Here is a 15,237-nt window from a genome sequence, read left to right on the forward strand (position 1 = left end):
AACATATATCTTCTCATTTACTCCTCACCACCTTAGAAGGTCAGTACTCTTATTATCTCCATTTTACAGATGAGGAAATTGAGGCCAAGAGAAATGAAGTGATTAGCCCAAGGCCACACTGGTAGTAAGTTCTCTGAAGCAGCTTGTGAACTTGTACCCACAAATCTGTACCCATGGATTCACCTGTTCCCCTGACTCAGGCAGATCATCCCTGGTCCAGAGAGTTACAGGCAGAGGAGGGTGAAAAGTATGGAATTTGGAGGCAAAAAAGCCCCACCTGCTTGGTTACTGGGGAAGAAGGGGGTATACTGCCTTGCCTAGATAGTGAGGGGGGTCCAGGAGTTGACCACTGCCCCAGCCCTAGGTCATGTAATGTCCAGAAAGTGTGAAAAATCATATCCTGTACTTAATACTATTGGAGAATCAGGCTGCCTGTGAGTGGCACCAGAGAAGGTTCTCTCCAATCACCACTACTAAAAAAAAAAAAATTATTCCTCCACTGATTCCTGAAATTCTACCCCTGAGAATTTATTATAATGATGATAATTGACATTTATAGAGAGCTTTAAGGTTTGCAGAGTACTCTACATATATCATCTATTTGATCTCCACAGCAATGCTTTGAGGAAGTTGTTATCCCCATTTTACACATGAGGAAACTGAGGCAGAGGGTAAATGAGTTGCCCAGGGTCACATAGCTTGTGAGTGAGACAGGATTTTCACTCGTCTTCCTAATTCTTAACTCCAGTGCTGATTTTGTTTTCATTGAGATCCTGTTAAAATGTAAATTCTCTTGACAATCAACTGATCCATAACCTACATTCAGATATCCCAATAGGCCTGGGAGAGGGGACAGAAAGCAGAGACAGAGCTGAAGTTCTCCCAAGAAGGCACTTCTTTCTCTAGGGCATCACTCTCCCTACCTGCTCTTCACGCTGTGGTACCCAGGTTACACACCCCGGGGCAGGGTTCTCCTCCTGGGCTTGCTGTCTCCTGAGCATTGCTGTGGGATGGGCATTCTCAGGGAAACCCACTCATCACATTGAGTCAGCACATTGGGTTTGATGCCTCTCACTTGCCCCCAGGGCCCAGCCTGCCCCTGAGTATGAAAGCAGAAGGTCCCAGTGTGGGCTCCTCTTTCACCAACATGCACTGAGGAGGGAGCGAGCCAGAGTGGGGCGGGGTGGAAGACTGCCCTTTGAGAAGGTAAGTGGGAAGCAGCAGGGCATAATGAGCAACAGTTCGAGGAGGGGAAGGTGTTTCTCCCGTTCAAATCAGTTACCACGACCCTGCAGCATTTCTGCAGACTCTCAGAAGCAGCAATCCCTGAAGCTTTAGACCTTACTTCTTTCGCTGTGCTTTTTTTCATGGGTGACTTTTCTGAAGGAATATTCAGCAGTTGTCCAGAAGTAATTAGGGTCCCTTATGCCATCCCAACTGCAGACCCATGCCACCCCCACCTCTACCAATGTACTCAGTAACACATACACTGCTTCCCTCCTTCCTAGGCAAGCATACCACCCTCTACCCCCTACCTTGGCAGGTTCTTGTTCCTGGAACTTGGCCCTTTGCCTCATAAATCTCCCTATAGCCAGGTGGCCTTGAAGTGGATCTGGGCTGTCTCTCTGGTCAGGGTCTGTGATACCGGGACCTGTAAGAGCAGTCAGTAGATGAAGCACCCAGAGTTTCTACCCTCACGTAAGGAACAGCAGGACCTAAGCATTTCCATATTTCAAAAGGCTTGAGCAAAGGGACTTTTTTTTATCATTATGATCCCCTCCTTCTCCCTCCCACCCCCTAGCTTCTTATATTTTCTTTCTTCTTCTTCTTCCTTGAAGAATCATTCTTCCCTACCCCCCCCCCCAGTCCCAACCAGAAGGAACCAAAGCAAAACAAGACAAAGGGAGAGACCAAAATCCACATGCTTTGGCTATACAGATAGGAACGTTCCATCTTGCCTGTAAGTCTATATGCATGCCTGCCTGCCTGCCTCTCTGTATGACCAGTCAGATGGCTCACAGACATGACTTCCTGAAGACAAGGGCTGTAACATATATGGCCCATTTGGAGACTTCTGAAAAGAAGCCACCTTATAGCCCCAGCCACAGATTTGGCTTCTCACTAAACCATCTTCCTTGCCCTTCTCCTGGAAGGTACTGTGTTTTGTGCTTAGTTAGCATTAACCTTTGATCTTCTGCCCCCTACACACTCACCTGATTCCTGACCCCCTACCCTTTGAAGGGTCTCATGTCTGAATCTGATTCTTACCACCTCCCCGATGAAACAAACCCTCCTGGACCTCAGTCTCAGGTCTTTTCTGTGGTCCTGAGTCCTGGGCCCCAGGCCCTCTGATCTACTCTCTAGGGGAATGGCAGAAACAAGCCCAGCTCCTCCCTCAGCCCTCCTGTTCCAAATCTCCTTTAAAACATGGAGGGCATCTGCAATGCAAAGCCTGACTTGTTGATGTAAAATCATACTCTATATTCCACCCAGGTTTATACGAGTGAATTATGCAAATCTTTGATGGAAAAATATTCCCCCTCACATCCTTGAGAGTGTAAAACCTTAGTCAATAATTCATACTCGCATGTCTCTGACTGCAGGCTTTTTCTTCATTATAACTTGCACCTAGTTATTTGTCTTTCGCATTTTATTGTATATCCTGGTGTAAAGCTGCACATTATAAAATTTATCTGCTTCATTATTTGATGATCCGGGACTGGGGAATGTGCTGAGATCCACCACACTGGCAGAGAGGCCTAGCGACTGGGTCCACCAAGGCAGGGCTGCCTACAGTGATTTCAGGGAAGCCAAGGAGGCCTCTCTATCAAAAAACAAAAACAAAAACATACTCGTCCCACCCACAGGCTGAACAGCCAGAAATGCCATCGTCACAGCTGACTTATGTTTAGTCTTCCTTAAAATGCACATATTCCAGAGGCAACATTTTTAATGTTAATCATGATAAGATATTATTAAGAATAATAACTCACATTCAAGAATCAGGATAATGAGCAGAGTCAGGGAGTCCTGGGTTCAAGTGCTACCTCTTACCCTCAGCAAGTGCTGACCCAGGGAAACTCATTTAATCTATTACTGTCCCAAGCAACTCTGAGATTATAAATGGTACAGCAAGCATTGGGCTCTATTGGGAGAAGGAGTTCTTTTCAGAGAACTCCTTATATCAATGGAATCAACCTCACCCCCCCAGAAAACCTTCACATGTATTATATTTTAAAGTTTATTAAGAAATTAGTCAGTGGTTCATATTTCACTTAGCTTAAGTTTGCCAAACCCTGAGAAGAGAATCTAATAGAGGAAAAGGGAGTGTGAGAAGAGCCCTGGATACTCAAAGTTCAAACAGAGTCATTACTAGGGGGAGATACTGCCTAATGGATATCCTCCGGGAATTTCTAAGATCAGAGTCATTGCTTGGGCTACGTAAAGTCTTGCCTCTTTAGGGCAAGGATCGACAAAAGAGCCTTTCCAAACTATTTCTATCCTGATGAAGTAAGAGAGGCAGGATTGGTCTAACAGAAGGGGCATTAGTTTGAAGTCAGTAGAACTGGGTTCAAATCCTAAATCTGCTACTTACTAGTTGTGTGATGTGGGATAAGTTATTTAACTTCTCTGAGCTTGTTTCCCCCTATGTAAAATGAGGATATTGGATCTGATAAATCCTTCATTAATCCTAATCTTTCCTATAACCCAGAGATAAACATAGTGGGGTCTCTGGTTAGATCCCCTAGGTAGAGTCCCTGCATAAGAGCCTCTGCTTTCTTGTGAATATATAAATAGGACACGCATCTCTGAGCCATTCCCATAGTAATGAATCCTGAAGAGGGCATGCAAACACAGGCAAGGTCAAAAAAGAAGGGGGTCCCAATTGTTCTGCAGGCAGAGAATTGCTTCAGTCACATGTGAAACCACACAGAGCTCACCACCTTTCAAATTAAGTAACTTTCATCTGAGAGCTGAGACGAATGTCCAGGACCGGATCATCAGGGTCTTGTGCCCCCAACCCTGGCTCTTACAGACTAGGTTAAGTGCTTCTGAGACAAGGTAGGGTCAGGGAAACTGATGGGAACATATCCCAGCTACCTCATTCTTTTACCTCACCCTTACCCCTTTATATTGGCCTGGCAAGTTTGACAGTCAACTTTACTGGTTATACCTATAGAGTGAATGTGGTTTTCATCTCATGTACATGGTACTATTTACTAAAGTCCAGAATGGCAGGTGAGGAGGGAGGATGAGGGTAGGGGGATGCATTTCCTATTGTCATTTGTGAGCTATCTGAATCCCTGACAATTCAGAATCAGAAATTCTGAGGAGGGGAACACAACGGAAGGCAGAGAAGGAAGCTTGGTCTTACTTTCCTGCCAAGATTTCCTTTCCTAGGGTCTGAGGTTACTCCATATTTATCTCTAACTCTCCTTTTCCCTCTTTCTCCAGTACCAGCCATGATCACCTCACATCCTAATACTACCATCGCCATCAAAGGTCACACAAAGGAACTGAACTGCACTGCAAGAGGAGAACGCCCCATCATCATCCGTTGGGAGAAGGGGGACACGGTCATTGACCCAGACCGAGTCATGAGATATGCCATCACCACTAAAGACAATGGTGATGAGGTCATATCTACTCTTAAGGTAAGCAACTGTCTGCCCACCTTAATACCCATACCCAAACCCCAAAAGTTCCCTTCAGCTAAATTTGTTAATTTTTTGAAGTATCTTCAGAATAGGCAAATAGGATGTGAAGGTCTGGGACCACAATGAACACAAAGGGCCTCTGTTCCTTTTGGGAAAATCCCTGGGGTCCAATGTCACCAACTTTCAAACTTAACCCAACAGGTCTTCATTCAAAATTATTTCCCAGAGCATTCTTGACTGGGTTGGCATTGGAAGAATGGAAGTGAGTGGAGAGGGGGGAAGATAAGGAATTATCGCACTGATTTCCCTGACCCAGAAAGAGTAAAGCAACCTATTTGCCCAGCTTCCATTTCTCCAATGTGGGATTTCTCAATACAGAGTGAGAGATTGCCATTCAGTAGGAGGTCACATTAAAGCAAATCGGCAAGAAAACTAGCACAGAAGCATGCTGAATATAGACCTGGAAAGCAGGGTTGTGTCATGACCTGCTTAGAAGAGCTGGTTCCCTCCATCTCCCAGTCTTTCCATCAGAGTGAAGCTACATGGCAAAGTCACCTGGTCTTCATTCCTTTTCCCTGCAGTACAGCTGCTTTAATTTGTCAGTGATTGGGTTCCCTCATCCAAGATAACCTTGACTACTGGCAGGAAAATCGGAGCCCTCTCAATCCAACACAAGCAATAGATTCTACCCACACCCACCCGTCCTCTCTACCCCCTGGAATCAGTATGAGTTGCTTCTCAGATTTTGAAACCTCTTTATTCTCAGAATATCACATCACCTTTCTTGGAGTCCTCTGTTGACAGCATATTTAGAATTTCGTAGCATTTCCCCCAGTGCTTAGAATACCATAGCCTAACCCCATACTTGGAACACCACAGGTCTCTCCATAATTAGAACCCTCAGACCCTCCCTATTTTAACTCCAAAAATGTTCTTTTCCTAGCATATTTGGGAAGCCCTCCAGCATCCTCATGACTAATCTATCTGTTGCCTTTTGTCATTTCCCCTGTGTATCTGTCTCTGGGGCCCTGTTCTCATAGTAACACAACCCTAGTGTTTCACCTACCCTTGGATTGAAAGGGCATTTCTCCTTGGGTAGAAGATAACATTCCCCATCCCTTTTCTCTATGATATTTTTTGCTTCCAACTTATTGGGATCATAGGATCACAGTCTTAGAGACAGGAAAGACCTTATAGGTTATCTGGTCTACCTCCTTCATTTTACAGATAAGGAAACTGAGACTCAAAGAATCTTAGTGATTTACCCAATCACAGAGATAGTAAATGGAAGAGAGGATTTGAACTAAAGTCTGCTGACTCAAATCTAGCACTCCTTCCACTCCCCCAGACTTGTTTGGGAGCAAGTAATGGGAAATAGGACCAATCTGTGATATCCATGGACCTGAGGTCACTTGAGGAGGAATCACAGGAAAAAAACATACAAAAAGTCACACCCCCCTATACACATCACAGGAACTTGCCTTTCTTTGACTCACTCTGAATTGCTCTCTTGTTTCCCTTCCTCCTCATTGCCCCCTGTCCTTATCAAAGCTGAAGCCAGCTGACCGTGGGGACTCTGTGTTCTTCAGCTGCCATGCCATCAACTCCTATGGGGAGGACCGGGGTCTGATCCAACTCACTGTGCAAGGTACCCTCTCTGTCCCTTCCCAGCCCCCTATCTCAGCAAGGGATATCCCTTCCACTACCACAAAGAGGAAGGGGTGGGCACCAGACATAGATAGGATATTGTCTAAAGGCATTTGATGTAAAATTCTCTTTAAATGACCCTCTGGACCAGGGTAGGAAGTCAGAGCTACACCAGTTCCAGGCTAGGAAGGCAAAAGTTGGTGATGATGCTAGCCTACATTATGCCCATTGACCCACTTCACAAGTGGATAGATGGAGCTGAATAGGATCAGAACCTTCTTGTTGCTTCTTTGGGAGAAGGATAAGAAGGAAATATAAAGCTAGTAAAAGATAGGTCCTGTGGATGGGTCTCTCCTTGGTAGTGCCTAGAGGATATTATCCATTGGGGGGGGGGGGTTCTTGGCTCTGGAAATCCCTGGGAAACTTAACCCTTAGTGCCCTCCCCCAAGTCAAGAAAGAGATGAGAATAAGGTTGAAGTCACAGAGTGAGATTTTAAATTCAGTTCTCAAGCCACAACAACTAGATCTCTCACCCAGACCCCAACAAAAGGCTGAAGTCCAAACTGGCCAAGCCAGGGGTACCCAATCCTTCCTCGGGGAGAGATAAAGAGAGTCTAAAACCCTCCATAATAGGTAAGGATAAGAGGAAAATTTTGCTGTCATTCACTGGCTTCTCCTCTACCTTTCCCCTACACACAAAAATCCCAGAGCCCCCAGACCCTCCTGAGCTAGAGATCCGGGAAGTGAAGGCCCGGAGCATGAACCTGCGCTGGACTCAAAGATTCGATGGGAACAGCATCATCACTGGCTTTGACATTGAATATAAAAACAAATCTGGTAGGTGCCAACTGTGTGTGTGTGTGTGCGCGTGTGTGTGTGTGTGTGTGTGTGTGTGTGTGTGTTGGTGATGCTAGGTGAGTGGGGGGTGGGACTCCTCTCTCTTGATAGCCCCCTGGGCTAAGTGCCCTGCATCATGTCAATGAAACAGATCCCAAGGTCCTCTGAGTTCACGTTGCCTTACACACATGGTAGGTAGGGCTATCACTATTCCAAAGCAAAGGAAGAATGAAAAAAGTATTGTTCTTTTAAAACTATTGCTGAGTTTGGGGACCTGAATGGGGAAAGGGGACTTCAATTACATCCAATGTGTTTTTTTAACTCATCTTTGTGGCAGATGGACACGTCTCCCTTGTTTGACCCTGGGGTCAAAGTCAAATCAGACAGTCTGACTAATGGGCAATTTGCCTACTCCCCTTGGGTGAGTCCCCACTTTAGCCAGATGAGTAGTAAAGCTGACTGGCTAGCCTGAAGACCTTTCAAAAGAGGGAGAGGATAAAGGACTGGTGAAGCCCCAAGAAGGACGTAAATGTTTACTGGAAAGGCTGGAGTAGGACATAGACAGCGGAGGTTTGGAGGAACAGTACCTGAAAGAGGAAAGGAACAGAGAAACTACTGGACTCTGACTCCAGGCAGATGACATCTGGAGCATTTTATTCCATACTGAGCATACTGTAGCATTTTAGGAAAGATATTGACAACGTTGAGTATATTCAGAGGAGGAGGCTCAAGATGGTGAGGGATCATAGGATCATTGGTTAAAGCTGTAAGGGACTAGGTAAGGAAACTTTCCCAAGGTCACAACTAATAACCTGAGGAGGGATTTGAACATGGGTCTTCCTGATTCTAAGTCCAGTGTTCCAACTACTCCATGGTCTCTCCAATGGGACTGGAAGTCAACCCATACAAGACTCAATTAAAGAATATGGACATATTAGATTGAAGAAAAGATTAAAATAGTAAAATTCAAAGGATAAAGGGTAGAAAGAAAGGGAATGCTAGTTGGGAATGAGCATGAGCAAAGGTTCAGGGTTGAGAAATCTTGATACATGTTCAGCACTCAGCAAATAGTTCCTATGACTGGGAAGTATGGTGCAAAATGAGAGATAATGCTGAAATGGTGAGTTGGGGTCAGATGGAGGGTCTTGAATGTCAGGCCAAGGGATCTGGGTTTTTTTTCAGTAGGCATCAGGGAGTCATTGAAGGTTTTGAACTATCACAGCATTGTATAAGAAAAACTTATTTGACCATGCTGTGCAAGATAAATTGGAGGAGGAGAAATTGAAGGTGAGGAGAGCATTTGGGAGGCTCTTGAAATAGTCTAGGCACAGGATTAAAACCTGAACTAGGGCTGTAGCAGGAAAATTGGAAAGAAGAAGTCTATTAGTATTTTGTGAGGTTAGGAATAATCCACCTGCAAGGTAGGCAACGCAGAGATATGAGATCTATACTGACATTTCCATATGGCAGTGCACATTCAATCTCCCCTCCATGCTGATGTGGGGTGGCAGGATCTTCACTCACATCTGGGCATTCTTATCCAGAGGATACCTAGGCTGTCACTAGATATTTTCCCCCATTGCTCAATGAAACACTTCATTCCTTCTCCTACCACCATTTTATACCTCCTACCTTCACCCAAGTGTGTGGAGTCTCCCTGAAGCATTGCCTGGTTGAACTATTAGAGTCTTAACAGCAAAAGCTGAGAGGAGATCACACCTGAGATTCTAGAAAGGACCATCGATGAGAGGAAGGTGGTGAAGGTGATGACGGTTCCATTTGGTTCCATTTCATTTAGCCTGATAAGTGTTCATTAAGATCCTATTGTGAATACATTGTTTATACCCCCTTGACTCAAAGATTCCACTGCTGGGCATGTATCCCCAGAGAAGGTCCAATACAGAAAGAAATGTCCCATATACAATCACATTCTATGCAGATCTATGATATATATGAAAATATTAAAACAATATTTATTCAATTTTATTTTCAGTTTCAATTTCTTTCCCTCCCATCCCTTCTCCCCTACTCATTGAGAAGGCTAGAAAAACACAAAACAGTTTCTATAGTAGCAAAGTAAAGTAAAGGTCCATCAATTGGAGAATGGATAAAACCTATTTTATACAAATGTAATAGAATATCATTGTGTCATAGGATATGAAAAATAGAAATTCAGAGAAACTTGGAAAGATATTTGAACTGATACAGAATGACATTGATGTATGTATAAATGAACTAATGGCTACAAAGCTATAATGTACTAAATAAGATTTTGTGTATCTATCTATATGTATGTATATAAATATGCATATATATATTTAGTTGGGTAAACCTTAAAGCACTTCACATTATTAATGAATAACAAGGAAAATAATATCCACAATGGAAATGAAAAGAACAACAAAATAAAGCAGAATGCTAAATCATTATAATGATTTTTCTTGGTACCAAAGAAATGATGCAGAAATGTTCTTCCCTCCTTTAGTTGGAGGGATTTCTTTGTGTGTGGTCTGTTGTATATGCTGTCAGATGAGTCTTAAATAGGTCTTTTGCTTGATTCTCTTAATTTTTTTTCTTTGTTTCAAGGGGAGGCACTAAGGTGGGTGGAGGTATATTTGGAAATGACAATGATAGAGCTGAGTCTGAAGTCAGGAAGACTCATCTTCCTGAGTTCAAACTTAGCCGCAAACATCTATTACATGTGTGATCCTGGGCAAGTCACTTGCCCCTATTTTCCTCAGTTTCTTCATCTGTAAAATGAGCTGGTAAAGGAAATGGCAAATCACTCCAGCATCTTTGCCAAAACAAACCCAAATTGGATCATGAAGAGTCAGACACAACCAAACAACAACAAAAATACTAGAGAAACAGGAAGCAGCAATGAACCTTTTTTTTAAGAAAAGAAGAACCCTTTAGGTGTTTAAAGCAAGAGACATATTTTAATGAAAGAATATTAGACTCAGAGTGAGAACACCTGGGTTTAAGTCCTAGCACCGGCCCTTACTAGCTATGCAGCTGCAGGAAAACTGGTCAACCTTGCTGGGTCTCAGTCCCTTCATCTATAAAATGAGCTAATCATACATCACCTCCCTTATAGCATTGCCATAAGGAAAGTGCTTTGTAAACTCCAAGGTACTACGTAAATTTGAATTGCTGCACTGGGCTAGGGAAAATAGAAAAATAAATAAAATGAAAACAAGAAGATAACATTTTGTAAAACTGAAAACAATATACAGATGTAAGTTAATGCTATTCAGACCTGCCTCCTGCCCTCAAGAAGCTCCCATTCTATTAGTTTATCAGGAAAATATGTGCTTTTCATATGAAATTGTTCTTCAAGGATACCAACAATGCCAGCTTTTCTCCTTTCTCACTCTATTTGAGCTCTGAAGTTTTTTATGCTACCCTAGTTCCTCCTCAGCACTCTTCCCTCCATTGGCTTCCATGATATTTCACTCTCCATGTTTTCCTGTGACAGAACTGACTGCCACTTTTTAGTCTCCATTGCTGGGTCATCTCTCAGCCACTAACTGTGGTTGTCTCCTAAGAAACATCTCTCACTCCTACAAGGACACCTCTCACCTTCTAACTGTGGTGGTCTAAGGGTCCTTGTGTTCTGGTTCTCTTTCCTATGTTCTCTCCTTTGGTGATATCATCAGTTCACACGGGTTAAATAATCACCTCTACATAGATTATTATCAAATCTGTGTGTCCAGCACTAATCCCTCTCCTGACAACGTCTGAAACTCCACTGCTCAGAAATGGAATTTATCTTCCCCCCACCCCCAAAACCTGCCTCCCCTCCAATCTTCCCTGTTTCTATTTAGGGTACCACCATCCTCTCAGTCACACATTTGCAACATCTGAGTTATCCTAGAATATACCTTTTCCATTGTCCCCCTGTAATGAGTCAGGTGTTCAGTCTTGCCACTTCTACATCCAAAATATCTCTCATATCCATCTCATCTCCATTTATGGTCTTTATCCTAGTACAAGGCCTTACCACCACTTTCCTAAACTATGCAACAGATTCCTAATTGGTCTCCCAGGTTCCATCTTTCCCCTTTCCAGTATATCCTTTATACAACTGCCAGAATAATCTTCTTAAGGCACAGTTCTGTTCATATCACCCCACCCCCCAAACAAAAATCTTCAGTGATCTCTATTACCTTCAGGGTAAAATACAACTACATGAACATGGTATGTAAAGGCCTCCAAAACTGGTTTTCCACTTTTTATTCTAGTCTTCATATTTTTCCCCTTCAACTTTTCATTATCTAGTCTTCATATTTTTCCCCTTCGAATTCTATGTGTTCCAACCAAACAGGATTACTAGCTGCTCTCTTAACTAGGGATGCCTGGAATGCACCCATTGAATCACAGGAACTCAGCATTGGAAATGACTTCAAAGACCTTCTACTCCAAACTCTACCTGAACAAAAACTCCCTCTACAACACACCCCACAAGCGGTTATCTAGTCTTTTGCTGGAAGACATTCAGTGTGTGGGGAACCTATTTTCATCAAATGGAGGCTATTTGATTTGGAGATTATTCTTATTGTTAAAATATTTTCCTTATGTCAATCCTACCTTTGTCTCTTTGTCATTTTTGTCCATTGATCTCATTGTTAATTTTAGCCAACTAGAACAAAGTGAATTCTCTTCCATATGACAGTCCTTGGAGACAACTATTATGTTCCCCTGAGTCTTTTTTTGTTTGGGTAAAACATTTCTACTTTCTATTGTTGATATTCACCTGGCATAACCTCAAAGCCATTCACCATCCTAATTGCCTTGGCTAAGTTGGTCTCCAATTTATGAATACCCTTTCCTAAAATGTGGTATCCAGAATTGAACAGAATATGATACGTATAATCTATCTAGGACAAAAAATAGGGTCCCATCTCACCATTATGCCTGGCTACAATGCCTCCCTTAATGCAACCTCAGACTGCAAAAACTTTCCTCAATGTCATGTAACACGAGTGATTTTTTTTTTGAGACTGGGTCTCCCTATATCACCCAGGCTGGAAGTATATTGGCCACTCAAGATGTTCAATCCCACTCTTGAATGACATGGAAGCCCTGATCTCCATTTCCAATCTAGGTCACTTTTCCCCTCCTTGGGCAGCCTGGTGGCCCCCCAATCCCAAGGGATTACCATGTTAGTGCCAGATTTGGTGCAGACATCTAATCAGTTTAGCTTACTACAAGTCAGAACTCCCAAACTCAAACAATCCACCACCCTCAGCGTCCCAGCAGCAGGAATTATAGGTGTGGACCACCGCATCTGGTGACATTGATGAATTGTACTGATACTGTAGGCCATTAAAACCTATATATCTTTTTCAGATGAACTGTAGCCCAGTCATGCCTTCCCCATCTTAGTTTTAGAAAGCTTATTTTTCAAGATTTTTTTTCTCAATCGGTTTTGGAGTTTCTTCTCCAAAACAGCTCCCAGAAAAACAGCTTGTCCAAAAGTTATTTAAAACCCCACATCTACTTCCTTCTACTCTGCATTTTATTCATTCATTGTTTTCTCCTTCTTCAAGATGCCACTTCCTCCTGGGAGCCTTTTCTAGTCTCACCAGTTGTCCCTACTTTATTCCTCCATGCTTGTTTGGACTCATGTTACATTGTCCCTATAGAAGAATATAAATCCCTTGAAGGCAGACACCACTTCATTGTTGTCTTTATATCTACAGTACCTTTATAACCAGTGTTTTTATATCTTAATGTGCACAGCGGAGATCAGATCTGTGATCTCATTGGTGTAAGGAACTCCCAGGATGAAAGTTCTCTCCACCAATGTCTTACAGAGTTGCGTGAGAGGTAAATGGCTCATCCATGGTTATGTGGCCAATATGCTAGCAAGGCATGCTCCATTCATACCTATACTTCTCTTACAAGTCACTTAACCTCTTGCAAAACTCAATAAGAATACAAATTACATTGGGTTTTGGGTTGTTTTTTTTTTACCAATGAAATCACAATTCTGGACAAAAAAGGGGGAGTGGGGAGGGAAAGAAAGGTCTGAGAGTAATTCTCATACCAAGTTCTACTGGCACACTGAGCCCAACTCTACGTTATACCTATAGTAAGAAATAGAATTTGAACCCAGGTATTCCTGACTCCGTTACTCCACATAGCCTGTCACCTTGAATATCATAGCCATTTAATAAATATTTCTAAAGTTAATTGAAATCAGAGCTCCCTAAGCCAGATAAAGGACCCTGCACTAGGGGGACTTTAATTTAGATGGACAAAGCTGTGCAAGGCCAACTTCTTAGTCAGCAAGGACTTGGCTTCTTTAAACATCACTGGATTTCAAGGCTAGAGGGGACCTTAAGAAATCGTTTATTCTACTTTTCTGCCTTCATATGGAACTCCAGTGAACCTAAAACACACAGAAAGCATTCATCTCATTTTAAAGAACCTTTAGTCTTGGAAGTCAGAAACTCTATCCTGGTGTATACCACTCCTCTTTTCAGGAAGTGCTTTCTTAGGTCTAAACTCAAATACCATGAGCTATAGCTGAAGCTCCTTTGAGCACAACTGATCAGCAGCCTCTACAGAATAGTGGCCAGGGTTGGGAACCTGTGGCCTTCTAGGTCCTTGGGTATGGCCTTTTGACTGAGTTCAAGTTTTACAGAACAAATCCTTTTATTAAGGGGATTTGTTCTGTGAAGTTTAGATTCAAAGGGACACACTAGAGAGCTACATGTGGCCTCAAGGCTGCAGGTTCTCTACCCTGCCTTCAGAGACCAGGATACTGGTATCTGGGTGTGTAATTGAATATGAGTTCATCAATAATGTATATTAAGTGACTTTTTTGATGTTGCTGCTATTGAATTTTGCACTAGAATTGTGTAAAGGAAAGGTATGGAAGACTGGATGTTGCCTTTGAAGCACTTACAGACCCATAGAAAAGAGAATCTCTCTCTCTCTCTCTCTCTCTCTCTCTCTCTCTCTCTCACACACACACACACACACACACACACACATACACACATACACACACACACACACACATGCACACACACACCCTTCCTTTACCCAGAACTATATGCAATCTAATGGAATGTAACTTAGATTGTTATTACATTAGCCTGGATATTCAGATGATTCAAAGGGTTCAAGGAGTGTCACATGGAAGAGGAATTCACTTTGTTAACAATGAGATCAATGGATAAAAATTACAAAGAGACTAAGAAAGGAAAATATCTTAAAATCAGAATAATCTCCAAATTGTATCTTGCTATACACGTGTGGGAACATGTATGTCTACAAGTGTGTGTGTGTGTATCTGTGTGTCTGTGTGTGTTTTCAGGAGTCCAAATAAACTCCTGCTTATTACAGACATAATTAATCCAGTAGCCTTCTACCAAAACCCACAAACTCATTCTTGGTCATAAGAAGTCACTTTAAAATAGTTCTCAACCCTGTTAGACAGGAGCTCCCTCAATTAATTTGACAACACATTGCTCTAAGTATTCTACCTTTTCTGCTTCTCCTAGACCCCTTGTCCCCATATATCTATCCTTTGGGGCAAAAAACAAATCAACAAAAACAACTCCCTGCTCTAAAAAACCAACGAAATAACTCTATTCTTTTGTTTCCTCTTTTCCCTCCTTTCCTTTCCCAGCCCCAGCCCACTGCTTCTTGACCATTTTGGAGCATAAGACCATTAGCTGAGAACTAGGAAGGGAGCTTAGAGATCATTAACCCTTTCACCCTAATTTTATAGGAATGGAAATTCGGGATTAGAAATGGAAAATGACTTTCCCAATGTCACACAAATTGTAACTAGTGAAGCCAGTATTCAAACCGAGGTCCTCTAATAGAACTGGACCATGCTCACTCTCTGACGACTGAGCCCTATGCCTGAAATCTCAGTCATTGCCCCAATGGTGCCCATGCCAGCCTTCTATTACTTCCTCAGTTCACTAATTTTCCTAAGGAAATAACCAAGTCTTCCCCTTCCAAGCCATTGTGCTCATGCTGGCTTCTCCTGGCCCCAGGCAGCAGAGTAATAATATATGAATACTGAATGATAAATAGCACCGTCCATATAGATCTATCACATAGCCCCATG

At 42.6% G+C, this 15,237-nt stretch overlaps 1 protein-coding gene across 1 annotated transcript in view; it reads left to right on the top strand.

Annotated features, from left to right (window-relative positions):
• The window catches only part of DSCAML1 (DS cell adhesion molecule like 1), a 519,485-nt gene that overhangs the window by 456,719 nt on the left and 47,529 nt on the right, over nucleotides 1-15,237 (top strand). Inside the window, exons 12-14 of the mRNA XM_072610971.1 lie at nucleotides 4,456-4,655; nucleotides 6,210-6,306; nucleotides 7,014-7,142. Coding sequence (XP_072467072.1) covers nucleotides 4,456-4,655; nucleotides 6,210-6,306; nucleotides 7,014-7,142 — 426 coding nt within the window. The remainder of the gene's footprint in view (nucleotides 1-4,455; nucleotides 4,656-6,209; nucleotides 6,307-7,013; nucleotides 7,143-15,237) is intronic.

Source organism: Notamacropus eugenii, chromosome 5 (genome assembly GCF_028372415.1).
Source record: "Notamacropus eugenii isolate mMacEug1 chromosome 5, mMacEug1.pri_v2, whole genome shotgun sequence".
Lineage (NCBI taxonomy): Eukaryota > Metazoa > Chordata > Mammalia > Diprotodontia > Macropodidae > Notamacropus > Notamacropus eugenii.